This window comes from Rhipicephalus microplus, chromosome 2, assembly GCF_043290135.1.
Source record: "Rhipicephalus microplus isolate Deutch F79 chromosome 2, USDA_Rmic, whole genome shotgun sequence".
Classification (NCBI taxonomy): Eukaryota; Metazoa; Arthropoda; class Arachnida; order Ixodida; family Ixodidae; genus Rhipicephalus; species Rhipicephalus microplus.
The window spans coordinates 253,893,046-253,907,489 of record NC_134701.1 but is presented as its reverse complement, the minus strand read 5'-3'; the positions used below and the strand labels follow the sequence as shown (position 1 = coordinate 253,907,489).

Sequence of the window (14,444 nt, the reverse complement as noted above, 5' to 3'; positions counted from 1 at the left end):
AAGTATAACTGCGCGTCACTGTCAATAGAGCCATTAGCGGCAGAACGCTCCACACCTAGACCTATCCTGTGTTTCGGAAAAAGTGGTTAACAATAAACAGTACGAGGCACTCTACACTATGGGATAGCATGAAGCCACCGACGTTGGACGGATCCTGTTTAAAAAACGTTTATTTACACTATGTACAGAAAACAAAGATTTCATAACATTTCAGTAATAACACTTTGGAACATCTATGTACCAAGACAAACATCACTACCTTGCAATGAAGACTCCATTGTCCTAATATGCATGACAATATCCGCATACATGTACACAAGAACTTATTGTGATATCATGCCTCAATGATTGGTATAACGATACAATAGATTCAATGAGCTGGCGTCACTGGAACTTGGTCTGTCCAACGGTTCAGCCCGCAGGCGAAAGTCTAAGCCTTGCTCATATATCATTTTGTGCCAGTCATCGCGGGATATCAGCCTACCCGAGCTTTTGGAGACTCCCGTGGTCGAGACGGTCGACGTATGCAACGCCACGGACGTGCTGACTCCGTGGCTGGCGTCTCAGGAGCTCGTGATCGTAGCCGGACCAGATGGATGCGGGAAAAGGTACGCCACTTTAGAGTATACTTTCTTATTAGCATCAAAAAACAGTCTTGCGATGTCTTACCATTCGTTGTAGAAGCCTAGCGGTGCAGTAGCTGCACTGTTAAGCTCGGGAACGCTGGTTTCAGTCACTGCCATGGTGACCGCATCGCAATGGAGGTGTGATAGATAAACAACAACAAACTTACACGCAGATACTTCACCGTATCCCGCTCAGTATAAATGAATGTTTGGTTTCACACCACGGTGTGCCCCAATGATATAGTGGTTCGGGCACGTGAAACCACTGAACTTAATTTGAAATTCGCCAGATCCCACGTACCTTGGGAATCGATGTTATGCGGAGAGAAGGTGACTGTGTTGTAATTTCTTATTGAGCGAAACCTTAGGAAAAGACGCTAAAGATAGGCATGAATGGTGTGCGCACAGTCATATGTTAAAGAGACGCATTTTTACTTTCGCGTAACGATGCCAACAGCAGCGTGGTTATTAGCAGCACCAGAAGCGGTAAGCTTATATGTATCGCTTGTGCCAGCGAAGATGGTGGCCCTGCGTACTGCTTGATACATGAGGTTCTGTGGATAGCGCTTCACTGAAATTGTCGTTAACCCGACGTGATGGCTGTATGATAGGAGTACGTAGGTACTGCTTATAAGATTGGATAGCCAGCACTGCAACCACAATAGACGTTTCACGTACATTATGGTCTATTCAAAAAGAAGTGGCAACTAAGCAATGCTTGGTTGTCATGCAGAATACCGGGGTTCGAATCCTGCTCGGACCCTGAAATTTTTTTCGACATTCTTCGGGTCAACGCAGCCGGTGTCAGCTTTTGTTTAGAAAAAAATTATTGCCACAAACGTCAATAACACTCAACAGAACATTTCCTTCTTAGACATACTCTAACGATGATGACAAAACAGACGTCATTTACATGAACATGGATATGAGATGACGTTGAAAGAACATGTACATTCGATGTTTCACACAAACACAACCACAAAAAATACTTCAAGGTGTCAGCTTTTAAGGGGCGAAGCTTCTTATAGCGACACCCGTTCGTCCCTCATAGCCGTTGTAGTGTGTAACAACTATAACATTTTGACCTCCAAGGTGGTGCCGGTGAGAAATTTCTTCTGTGCGTTGTTGAACAATAAAAAATATAGCTCAATGTACATGCCAATGGCTGCTAATGAGGAATGAGAGACAGGAGCATTTGGCTTTTAGTTAACGCGCACGCTGCAATCTCCATTAGCAGCCATTGTCATGTACATTGAGCACTATCTGACAAGAAAGGGTTCCTACGTTATACTCGCTGGGTGTAACCTCCTTAGTTTTAGAATGGTTTAGCGAGCGTTGAGCCACAGTGCCATAAATACAGTGAACTAGCATATACCATGAATGAACTCGAGGTGGTTAAAGGTGGGAAGTAGATATGAAGCGCAAGCCGTAAGAAAGTAAAAGCCGAATTCTCCTGTCTCTCATTTCCCATTAGCAGCCATTAGCATGTACATTGGGCACTATCTGACAGGAAAAGGTTGCTACGTTATACTCGCTGGGCGTAACCTCCTTGGTTTTAGAAAGGTTTAGCGAGTGTTGGGCCGCAGTGCCATGAATACAGTGAACTAGTACATAGAACCTCGCTGGGCGTAACCTCCTTGGTTTTAGCAAGGTTTCTATTCTCAGTTCGTCTGCGGGACGGCCTCATGCTCTCCCATAGTAGAGTACCTAGTACTCTAAATCGTTAACCACTTTTTATAAACACATATACCATGAACTAGAGGTGGTTAAAGGTGGGAAGTAGGCCTGAAGCGCAAGCCGTAAGAAGGTGTGCGTGTGCCACCTCTCGTTTAGTCCTTGGAATGTCCGCTGGGTGGCGGTGCTTCTATATGGGGAATATATGATGAAAAGATGCGAGATGGTGGTACTTGGAGTGTTGAATAGATGGACGAACGGACACACAGACAGATGCATGGATGGACGCATGAACGGACGCAGGGGCGGCTGCATGGACGAACGCAGGGACGGACGCACGAACAGACGCACGCACGGACGGGCTGATGGACGCATGGACGGTCACACTGACGGACGCATGGACGGACGAATGCTTCGCCCCACTCTCCATCATTCACTCCGTGGATATGCTGCTAATTTTTTTTTTAACACTCACGCGTTAAAATTACATATGCGTGTTATCGCCGCTCTGCGTAGATAAAGTGTCAGTCATCTGTAGCACATACCCGCACACGGCCCATACCAGCCGGTGGGTATGCGGCCTTGTCTGACGGAAAGTATTTGACGACGTGCGCAACGGGATTGCCACATTATTCATACCATGACCAGCGAGCCGTATTCGTCAAATCATGTCACCATCCCATAGCAATTTTGGTTTACCCCAAGTTAAGGGGTTGATATCGAGAGTACCCAGAGGTAGACGGCTAGATAGATAATCAGATAGACGGATAGATGGATGCCAAAAGTGCTTACAGTGCGCAAAGAAATGCTTCGCATTTAATAAATTGCGGCACATGCTCATCTGCCGTTTCCCGACTGTGCTTTCTTTCCATTTTTTGCTCATTGCGTAACTCAAATAGATAGCTCGAAAATGCATGACAGGTGCATGTCCATTTCTTTATCTTAACCACCTTTACTGCTCTAAAGCTGGCCAAGCAAACGGGCCTTTGTACTCGGGGTCTCACGTATAAGTCCTCAGGACATCACATTTCTTGGGACTTGGAGTGGCACGTGTGTCCGAGGGAAAAAAAATAACGGCATATCCACGGAGTGAATGTTGATGAGTGAGCGAAGCTCCGGAGATACATCAGTAAACCGTGATTTTACCGTAAATCTTACCCAGTCGATCGTCAAGTAAATACAGCGAGCACGCGCTGCAGCCGTTTTCCGAGCCCTCCACTCTACTGCCATGTCTTCATCATACTCGAAGCACACGGACTGCCGGCAAAGAAAGAAGCACGCTAAAAAAAACGCATTTTTATTCAAGAGCAATCGCCGTCTCCTATAACACGCGAGCACGCATTTAAGTGGAGCGAGCGTCGCAACACCATCTAGTGAGCAATCCGAGTACTAGTAGTGAAAGTGCCACAGCGTCATCTAGGAAGAGCTCTGAGTACTAGCGGTGGCTACTGTAACGCAGGACATTTCCTTAAAAAAGCTGCGCTGAAACCACTGATACTTTTATAACAAAGCTGTTAGTGGTACGTGAAATACAAGACTGCTGGAACGACATTCCATGAGCGGTTAGATTAGGATGCTGTTCACGTCATTTCCGGTCAATTTTTAGCCCTCGTCGTGAGCCGCATGCAGGGTTCGTGCGAGCCCTTGAAACCGTACCAGTGCAGCGGCTCTGCATTCTTAAAAAATCGCAGCATATCCACGGAGTGCAAGATGATGAGTTGGGCGAAGCATCCGTCAGTCCGTCTGTGCGTCCATTGGTGCGTCCGTCCGTGCATGTGTCCATCCATCCATCCGCCCGTGCGCTCATACGTGCATCCATCCATCCGTCCTTCCGCGCGTCCGTCCGTGCGTTCATCCGTCCGTGCGTTCATCCGTCCGTGCGTTCATCCGTCCGTGCGTTCATCCGTCCGTGCGTTCATCCGTCCGTGCGTTCATCCGTCTGTCCGTGCATCCGTGTGTCTGTCTATCCATCCGTTCATCTAGTGAACATTTCATCTAGTAAACATCATATCTAGTGAACATTTCATCTAGTGAACATTTCATCTAGTGAACATTTCATCTAGTGAACATTTCATCTAGTGAACATTTCATCTAGTGAACATTTCATCTAGTGAACATCATATCTAGTGAACATCATATCTAGTTCATCTAGTGAACATCATATGTTACTCATATAGAAGTACCGCCATCCAACGGACATTCCAAAAATCAAAATAGAGGTGGCACTGCCGGACTAACGGAGAGGCACGAGCGCACTCTCTTATGGCCTGCGCATTGTGTCTAGTTCCCACCTTTCACCGCCGCTATACTGTGTACCAGAAGTTCCGTGCAGCAGAGCCAAGGCTACATGACCCTCGAACGCAGATTGTTGCGAAGCGAAATGTAGTGCCCCCTAAACGTAGCCCGTTGTTTGTCCTCGTGACATTTGCAAGTGGTCTCGTCGGTGGATTTCAAATGCGAAGCATTTCTTAGCGAACTTCAGCGACTTTAAGCGTATCTATCTATCTATCTATCTATCTATCTATCTATCTATCTATCTATCTATCTATCTATCTATCTATCTAGCCGCTTACGACTTTTAGCTGTCCTGGCCGTTTCGATAATGGTATCGATACCAAACTTCGTGTGCCATAACATGACTGTACGACGAGCATAAATGACTGGTCATAACATAAAAATCATGACATGTATGTCATGAATGTCTTGATTTACATTTCATGGTGTTGCTGCTCTTGCGGAGGTTTCGTTCACACATGTTGCAAAACTGGTATGGTATGACATGACTGCATGGCAAACACAAAGACAGACCTTAACATGAAAATCTTCACATGCGTGTCATGTAACAACGTGAATACATGCCACAGATACGATGCGCTCGTAGCCGTTTCGCTAGCTTCGTATATACCAAATTTCGTATTACGGGACGTCAATGGGTGACGAAGGTATGCGACTGGTGCAAACATGATAATCATGAGATGCATGTCATATAACATGACATGCCACACTCAAGGCGCCAGTACACTTCGACGTGACCCGTTGCGCGTGCGCGCCAGCGTTCGTTTCGTCGTGTAACGCCGGCGATAGCATGGCAGGCGCCAATCTGTCTGCCATATACTATCAAGCACGCGCTGTACTGCGTTGCTTTGACGCATGCGCGTTTGAGCGTGCCCGGCGTCCCTCCATTATGGAAACAGGCCGACGCAGTGCTGTCTGGGTAGAGCTGAGTAACGTCATTGGCGCGAAAGGCAGCATGTTGCATTTCGCACCGGTTGCGGTCGGGTCGCGTTGACGGGCGTTGGTCGCGCTGCTCGCGTTTTGCTAGCTTAGCGTCGCTGCATCAAGCGTGCGTGCTCGTCAACGTTATGACGGAGCACGGCCGCTGGATGAAAGCTTGTGCGCTTTGATACAGCGGCCGTGGTTGGAGTATATTGGGCCTTTCATGATGCGCTCGCCGCCGTTTCGCTTTCTTCCCATATACCAATTTTCGTGTTACGTGGTGTCAATGGATGACGAAGGTATATAAATGGTGCAAACTTGATAATCATGACACGTGTGTCATGTAACAACAGGACAACATACCACGTTCATGATGCGCTCGCGACCGTTTAAAGCTAGCTCCACATACACGAAAATTGGTATCAGGTGACGTGAATAGATGACGAAGGTAAATGACACGTCCAAATATGATAATTGTGACATATAATTCACCTCCGCCTCGTAACGTTGTGCTGATTCTAAAGTCACTTATCGACCTTCATCATTCGTGCTTCGCATATCATTGATTACCCCCTATAGGTGGGATCTGCCTTTTTTTTACTTGAAGGCTTCTCTGCGTGTTGTAGCTGTAATTTGTATGACGGTTTTGTAATTTGTATGACTGTACAGTCAAGGCCTGCGCACTAGCCTCACGTAATCATCTTCGTGCCGGAAGATCCTTCAAGCAACCTACGACTTCTCAACAGGCAAGCCTTTTCCGTTGCTCTGGAATGTGCGGTGCCAGATCAAATTAAGGACGTAAGAGTAAACCCAAGGAAGAATATTCCCGCCATAGACGTGCACGGTGAGTGCGCTAGGACAGCTGCAGCAAATGACTGAGCTAGGCGGCATTAAAATGTGCCCCTTTATCCCGATAGATGATAAATCGATTGCCGGTGTAATATGACATCGACATTGCCATTCCTAATGTTGACTTGCCTACCCTCATCAAGCCTGCAAACGAGGGAACTGTCATTACGCAAGTGCGGCGCCTTGGCAATACGCGCTGCGTAAAAGTGTTTTTCAAGGGAAACGGCATACCGTCCCACGTTAAACTTGGACATGCCCAACACCCGGTTCAATCATTCATCCAAAAGCCACTTCAATGTCATCAGTGCTTCAGGCTAGGACACGTCAAAGGCGTATGCCCAAACTCACGACTGTGTCCCCGTTGCGCTGAACCTCATGCCGAAGACACCTGTCGGGTGACTACTCTGAAGTGCGCCAACTGCAGTGGTACTCACGCTGCCTCGTCGAAAGACTGTCCTCGAATCCAAAAGGAGCGCGCGGTTCTCAAACAAATGGCCCGAGACAACTCGACCCACAGAGAGGCAGCCGAAGTAGTCCGGCGTCGGCGTCGGCATCATCGAAAGTCTTCAAAGAAGGAACATTCCCGAAATGCTAGTTCCCACTCTTTAGCGGTTCCACTCAGTAGCGCTGCGAAAGGAACCACCACATCTGCGAAAGAAGCAGAGAAGCCTCCTTCTCTGGAAGAATGGCCCACGCTGCCTACCTGCTCTTTTGCCAAGGAACCTCAGCAGGTTGCGGCCAAGCCAGAGCCGTCTCCAGTCATGGAAAATTTGCCTAAAACAGATCGTCAAGTGATCTGAGCGATATTAGTCGACATGAAGACAGCATCTGCTCGAAGCGCACTTGGAGTATTGGACGCCATAAGCCCAGTGCTTGAATCTCTCAACTAGGAAGATGGCTACTCACACCCCATCATTTCGTAAAGAAGTCAAGGCTGCATCCGTCATCCAATGGAACGCCAAAGGACTAAAATCACGCCTTTCAGATTTTCATCAGTTTGTGTATACCAACGTGTTTCCACTCATCGTCATTTGTGAACCCAATTTCTCGAAGCCAATAAGACTTTTGGGATACGAAGCTGTCATGTCTTCAACAAATGGTGCGTGCAGCAAAATCATCCTTTTTGTTCATGGCGAAGTGACGTACGTTGTGCAACCGATTGCGCCTCACGATGACAATCAGTATGTCTGCATCACTGTGAAAAAGAACAAACTTGTTTACTCTCATAGGCGTTTATATATTGCCTTCGAATAATCTCGATTCCAGGAGATTAGCGGATTTTTTGAGAGTGTGTCCTGCACCACGGGTCATCATAGGTGATTTCAATGCACACCATCACGCATGGGGAAGTACGCCGACAAATGCAAGAGGACGCAGGTTAGCAAACATCGCCTACAACTATGGCCTTACTCTCCTGAACGACGGTAGCCCCACTTTTCTTCGAGGGGTGACATACGACAGCTGTCTCGACCTTGCTTTTGTCTCCAACTCCCTCGCGAGATACGTCAAGTGGTTTCCAGATGTTGAGACATGAGGAAGTGATCACATTCCAATCTACCTTAACATCAAAGGCTTGTCTAGCTGTGGCCCACGGACGACCATTCGAGCAGTCCAATGAACCAACTTCAAATCTGACATGGAAGATGCTTGCAGCGATGGCCTGCGATCTGGGCTAGAGCAAACAATTAAAAGCACAATGCAAAACGCCACTCGCACGGTGACGATATCTTCCGCACGAAACGACTTTGACATAGAGTTGGAGCGACTCTGAGCACTTCGACGCCGGGCGGAGCGTTGGTATCGGCGCACAAAATCAATTCACGATCTTGGGGCAGCCAAGAGGATGCTAAAGAAGATTCGGCGTCGCATGGATAGATTAGTGTTGGAACGATGGACAACGTTTTGCCAGTCACTAGACCCTCGCAAGCCACTCTCACACATTTGGAAAACGGTGCAAGGTCTGCGTCACCCTACGGAACAGCGTTTTCCAATCAAACCGGTCGCGCTCTTTCAAGGGCGGCAAGACATCGACGTCGCAGAAGATTTCTGTGCGCAGATCGCCAACCAAGCCACTCGTCCAGATTCTCCAGTGAGAGGTGACGTCCCCCGTTCCCGTGACTACCACACTTGAAAGAAATTTATGTAGCTCGAGGCGAAAAAAAACGGACACAGGAAGGAATAGACTGAGAGGACAGAGCGCTACTAGCAACAACATGTTTATTATCGACCTCCAAGCCGCTTTTAAGCCATAATCGTCAGGTGAGCAAGCAGATAAGCACGCGTATTCAGATAAATGCACGACAATGTCATCTACCTACAAGAAAAAACGATATATTGTTGGAGGTCGAAAATAAACATGTTGTTGCTAGTAGCGCTCTGTCCTCTCAGTCCATTCCTTCTTGTGTCCGTTTTTTCGCCTCGCGCTACATAAATTTCTTTCAAATGTTTCACCAACAAGCCCACATCGCCACTCTTGTCGACTACCACATGGACCTCCCTTTTACAGTGGAGGAGTTCGAGGCGGCACTAGCTCTCCGCAGGCGTTTAACTTCTCCGCGCCCAGATGGTATTCTGTACCGAGCCTTGTACAACCTTGGGGAAGGTGCAAGGAGAGAACTGTTGAGCCTTTACAACATCTCGTGGCAGGATGGCAATGTTCCTGACGACTGGAAAGTAAGCTGCTTGTTACCCATCTTGAAGCAGGGCAAATCCCCACTCGAACTCGCCTCATACCGCCCAAAAGCACTGGCCAGCTGCGTAGGGAAGATAATGGAACGGACGATATTAGTCTGCTTGGAGTGGTATCTTGAATACTGCAAGATTTATCCGAATTCCATGACTGGTTTCCGACGCGACCGCTCTTCCAATGACAATGTCGTTGATCTAGTTTCGTACGTTCAGCACGAAAGATACCGTAAGCGACTATCTACAGCTTTGTCGTGCAGTGTGCCGCTGGGGCTATGAGATGGTTTGTCAAGCCCCGGGAAGTCTTCACTGCGGAAACTACAGCCATTCTCTCGGGCTTTCGCCTTCTCGAGTGTTTGTTGTCTAACTTGGTAAGGTGATGGGTTTGGTCTTAGCTTCTTGCATTCCTTGCCGGCGGTTTTATGAGGCTGTTCGCATATTTTGCAGTTGGGAATACATTCGTGATCTGTGGTGACTGCGTTTTGTCCGCACTTGTGACAGAAGTCTTCACTGGGCCTGGAACAGATGTCTTGTCGTTCCCCATGGACACCGCATTTGCAGCAGAACTGCACAGGCTTTCGATAGGGTTTGCAGCGGTAGTATCTATTTCGGTAGGTAATGTAGTACGGGACGCAAGGGCCATCAAAAGTGATGACGGCGGTGGAAGACTGACCCAGCATGCGAGCACCAAAGACCGTGTATCGTGAGTCGACTCTGAGGCCAGCTACAATTTCGGCACTGCTGGTTCCTGGGAGAAGTCCGTAGATGCCACCTCTGCATACATCGTCGGGATGTCTCATGTGGGGGTTCACACTGAAGAAAGTGCCACCTAACTGGATGGTAGCAATGCTTCTCAGCTTAGTTGCGCGTTCTGTGTCGGCGGTACTAGCAATTATAATGTTTTCAGCGCTCTCCACTTGATCGCTGTCATAGAAATCCTGTTGTGTGAGACCACTTGATCGTCTGATAGCGTGCGTGATTGATGTTAGACTCCATTTCGATAAGTCGAGTCCGGCTTGTGGCCTATAGAGGATTTTAAAGTCGTCCGTAGGAAAAGGGGGCATCTTCAAGTTGCGTTGTTTCGAAGCTTTTTTTGCGTAGGCCCGGGCTCTTGCTCGGGCTGAATCAGGTTCGGCATTCGTTTTTCTTTGCGTCCAACTTGCAGCCATTCTATATGCTCCTTTCCTGTTGTTTTGCCACTGTTGACATCATACGTCCATGCCGATTTCTCCGTGGGCGTCTCGGCATTCACCTCGGTTTGCATGGATGTTGGTTCTTGTTGTGGTCCTGTTGTAGCCATCAACTCGCTTTGAAAGCCTACGTGGCTGGTAGCAAGGGGCGTCTCCCCCTATTAAGGTTTTCTGGTCGAGAGAGGTACGCGAAGCTCCTTCCCAGGCCCGCGCATTCGGCGGGTGTACATGCAACGCGAACCACAAGTGCAAGACGCGCTCGCGCGTCGGATCACGGCGTAAGGGTTAGCGGGGAGGACCTTGGCGTCGAGATGTTAAGAGTTCGGTGTAGATAATCACTCACCACTTAGTGGGAGCTGTCAGTCCTTTCCTCGCAACTTGGTGAATCGGCCAGCACAAAAAATACAGAACTAGCACAGCGTTGAACCACAAAAACTAGCATGAAAAGCAGGAGCCCATGTGAAGTGCAGCCGCACTCCGTGGCCCCTTGCGGAAACTCAACACCCCTGAATATTAAGTCAAAGTGCCAGGCCGGGGTAGCGCTTGTGCCCATCTTGCAGAAACCGGTGGGTAACCAGTGGCAGCGGGATTTCAATACTCGTTGAAACTGCTTTGAAAAAAAAAGAATAATACATAAAAGAGTATATGAATGTCTTGTAGTGGAAGGGGTATCCTTAACGCATCACATATTGCGTGACAGAAGTGTAGAATAGCACCGGGCGTCAAAAGATGTGAACTAAGTAACGAGTAGGTGTTTTAAAGGCCCGCCAATTAAAAAGCGTTCCGTGATTCACACTCGGTACGAACCAATCCCGGAAGAGCGATATTGTCGTGGTAGCGTATAGAGGTTCCAGCATCCCAGAAATTCCAGTGCCGGCATCGGTGCCTTTGCCAGTGAGCGAAAAACGGCAGATTTACGAAAGAACTGCAACCTGGGAAATCAATATCCGGGTACCCCGATTCGCATTACCGCGCAATATGGTAGAGAGTGCGGCACTTGCAGGCGCAGCAGGTAATGTTCGTGTGTTTTGTGGGGCTTATATGCCGTTGTCTACAAAGATGTGTGCATGCGCTCAGTCAAAAAAAGATGCACCTCCCTAAAACAAGCACTGGACTCGATAAATGTGACCATTACCTCACTCGTTAATCTCGTTGCATTGATTACGCAATACAGCGGAAAGTCGTTATAACGAGCACTCATATATGGGAGTATCGGTTGCAGCGAATCAAGTAAGAACTTTGGTCGGTCACGCTTCATTTGAGCGGCATATGTTATTTTATGACGTTATCGCCTGGAAGGTAGAAATGTTTAATTCACGCGAGGCTTAAATCTGGAAAGCTAAGGTAAAAAACAAAATAAACATTTAGAAAAATTAACAACCACATTAAGAAAAATCTGCTAGTGTCATCAAAATTCTGCTTAAACATTTTCTCGAGCGAGTTTTGCTTTATTGTAATCTCCCCTTCTAATTTTCTTGTCTATATGCAATTTTAAATGACATAAGGAGACAGCTAGGAATTAGCTCGTTTATAGTGGGTTTGAGGCCCAGAATAATGCCTTTTTTATATTCGAGATTTCTGCGTGACACATATGACCGATTTTTTAAAACAGACTTCTGTCTCTACTGCTACAATGAATACCGGATGTGATTAACAAATAATGCTCCCGACGCTCTTCATTGTAACGCAACTCCACAGTAACCGAACGTTTCTTGAACATCCGCAGTGTTTTGCTGTCGCACTGCTTGGCGCGAATGGCGGCGCCTTGCGAGGTCCGCTGGCTTTCCTGCACGGCTCAGACAGGCGCCGCCCAGGTCTCGCGTGCCCTGCGCCAGGCGTGCGCCCCGTGTGCTGGCGGCGGGCTACAGCCCCGAGGCGCAGCCGGATGGCTGGTGCTGTGCCTGCGCGGTCTGGGCGCGGCGCGCCGTGACCGCTGGGGCTCCTGCCAGCTGGCCGCCTGGCTTCATCAGGTGCGCACCCACGGAGGATACCACGACCCCACTGAGGCCGGATGCCCGTGGGTGACTCTGCAGCGAGTGCAGCTGGTGGCCACCGTAGCACTCCCGGCCTCTTCGCTACCACCGAGACTACTGTCGGCAGCACGTGTTTTCGCCCTTGGGTGAGTGTACGAAAGGGCTTTCAATATAGGTCCGCAACTTCTTTACAGCGAAGGTATCCTAGTCTACTCTCTGCCCCCTGTGCCGTGATCATCGTGTTTGTAGTAGTAGTAGTAGCAGTAGCAGTGGCAGGGGCAGTGGCAGGGGCAGGGGCAGTGGCAGGGGCAGTGGCAGGGCAGGGGCAGTGGGAGGGGCAGGAGCAGGGGCAGTGGGAGGGGCAGGGGCAGGGGCAGTGGCAGGGGCAGTGGCAGGGGCAGTGGCAAGGGCAGTGGCAGTGCCAGGGGAAGTGGCAGGGGCAGTGGCAGTGGCAGGGGCAGTGGCAGGGGCAGTGGCAGTGGCAGTGGCAGTGGCAGTGGTAGTGCTAGTGGTAGTGGTAGTGCTAGTGGTAGTAGTAGTGGTAGTGGTAGTAGTAGTGCTAGTGGTAGTAGTAGTGGTAGTGGTAGTGGTAGTAGTAGTGTTGACGTGACGCGGAAGTCGCATAACCAGAGGGAAAATAGATTAAAGAAATAGATGCAGAAATGACGACGACGACGGCGATGATAATGGTGATGATGATGATTGAAATGTGCCATCACGCCTATCTAAAATCTAGTGGAGTAATCTAGTGGAGCCGCGTGACCTCGCTAGCCAACCACATACTCGCGCGCTTCGCTATTCAATTGTTCTCACGCTCACGGCGTGGAACTGTCTAAAATTTTCTTTATTACTTTTGAGGTAAGCAGAACGTTTCTGTGCTTCAAAGGAGTAGTTTATACAGGCCTTGTCTCATCGATAGGAAAGTATATTTATACGCTACTTAGACGTGTGGCAGTTTGGGCTAGTTGGTATGACATGACGATAGTTATAGCGCGAGAACAGAACGACGACTAAGAGAACTTCTTGTCTCTTTGTCGTGATTCTGCTCTCACGTTACAACTATCGCCATATTTATACGGCTGAGAACTTCAAGGAAAGACGGTGGTTTAAATTGATGATACATCGTTGAGCAAAATGTCACTGGAGCTAATGTTTGGACAGGTGTACTTATCGAGGCAGTTGGCGCCGAAGCCGTTACCAACAAATCGTAATGGCCAGAGTCCCCGTATGCACAAAATATGTTTGCTTTATAACTTTTTCTGCAAGAAAATCACCCAACTACAACGCTGTGCGTGATCCTGACGAAGGCGGCTACCCAGTAGCAAGTATCACGAAGAAAAAGGTCAACCAAATCTGCCTTGCTTCCGTTACGATATCAATTACGATATCAATTATATGAACGCTACATATACGTATTTTTGCCGTCGCCATCATGTTCCATATTAAGTTCAAATCAATAGCATTGCCCCTAGGGTCATGTGTTTCGAGTGCGATTGAAAGCTTGCGAAGGATGCAGACAGTGCATAGTAACTCAAGCAGAAATGAAACGTGCCGGATATCTCCGCCGGGGGAAGGAGCGCGAAGGGCTGTCGTTGAGGGAAGGGGTGCGGGGTGGGGGCAGAGTATTTAGGGCAGCAGCTACAAACTGTGATAAAAAATATGATGACATGTGGTGTTTTGTAGCGCAAAGCCCTGCTGATGGCGAATAGCACCATTTGATAAAAAAAAGTATTGTCGAGGGCACTATTTCTGCAAAGATCGATAGACGTCTCCAACCCTTGCACGTACTGTGCTCTTACCGCTTCGCAGTGAACAGACCGTATTGCGCCAGTGTTTTGTAGAATTACGTGAGGTCGTATCGGGAAAGAGTTAGCTGCTAGCGTAACTTCGTATAAAATTCTAACGTTGCTATCGCACTCAATGCTTCGTCCTCGTGAAACTGTGACGTTTTTTTTTTCCTTTCTTTCGTAACCTCCACGTCACCAGTGATCATTGGGCTATGGTGCACGCCTGACCTTATGGAGAACTACTGGCGCACTTGACAACGAGTTGAAACGAATCGCAGGGCTCCACAGCCACCGGAGCTTGCTCGAATATGCGACGCCTACTTGGTGCCGGTCAATCGACATCTGGCAGAAGGCAGCTTGGCCGACCAACACGAGGATCTAGCCACCTCTATGGTTACCCTTGTGCAGCAGGTGAGATAGGATTACGGTATTTATGGTAAGTTG

At 48.4% G+C, this 14,444-nt stretch overlaps 1 protein-coding gene across 1 annotated transcript in view; it reads left to right on the top strand.

The window, feature by feature from the left end:
- Nucleotides 1-14,444, top strand: part of btv (dynein cytoplasmic heavy chain beethoven) — a 121,533-nt gene that overhangs the window by 66,765 nt on the left and 40,324 nt on the right. The window contains exons 29-31 of the mRNA XM_075885921.1: nt 463-608; nt 11,967-12,359; nt 14,279-14,411. Of these exons, the coding sequence (XP_075742036.1) occupies nt 463-608; nt 11,967-12,359; nt 14,279-14,411 (672 nt within the window). The remainder of the gene's footprint in view (nt 1-462; nt 609-11,966; nt 12,360-14,278; nt 14,412-14,444) is intronic.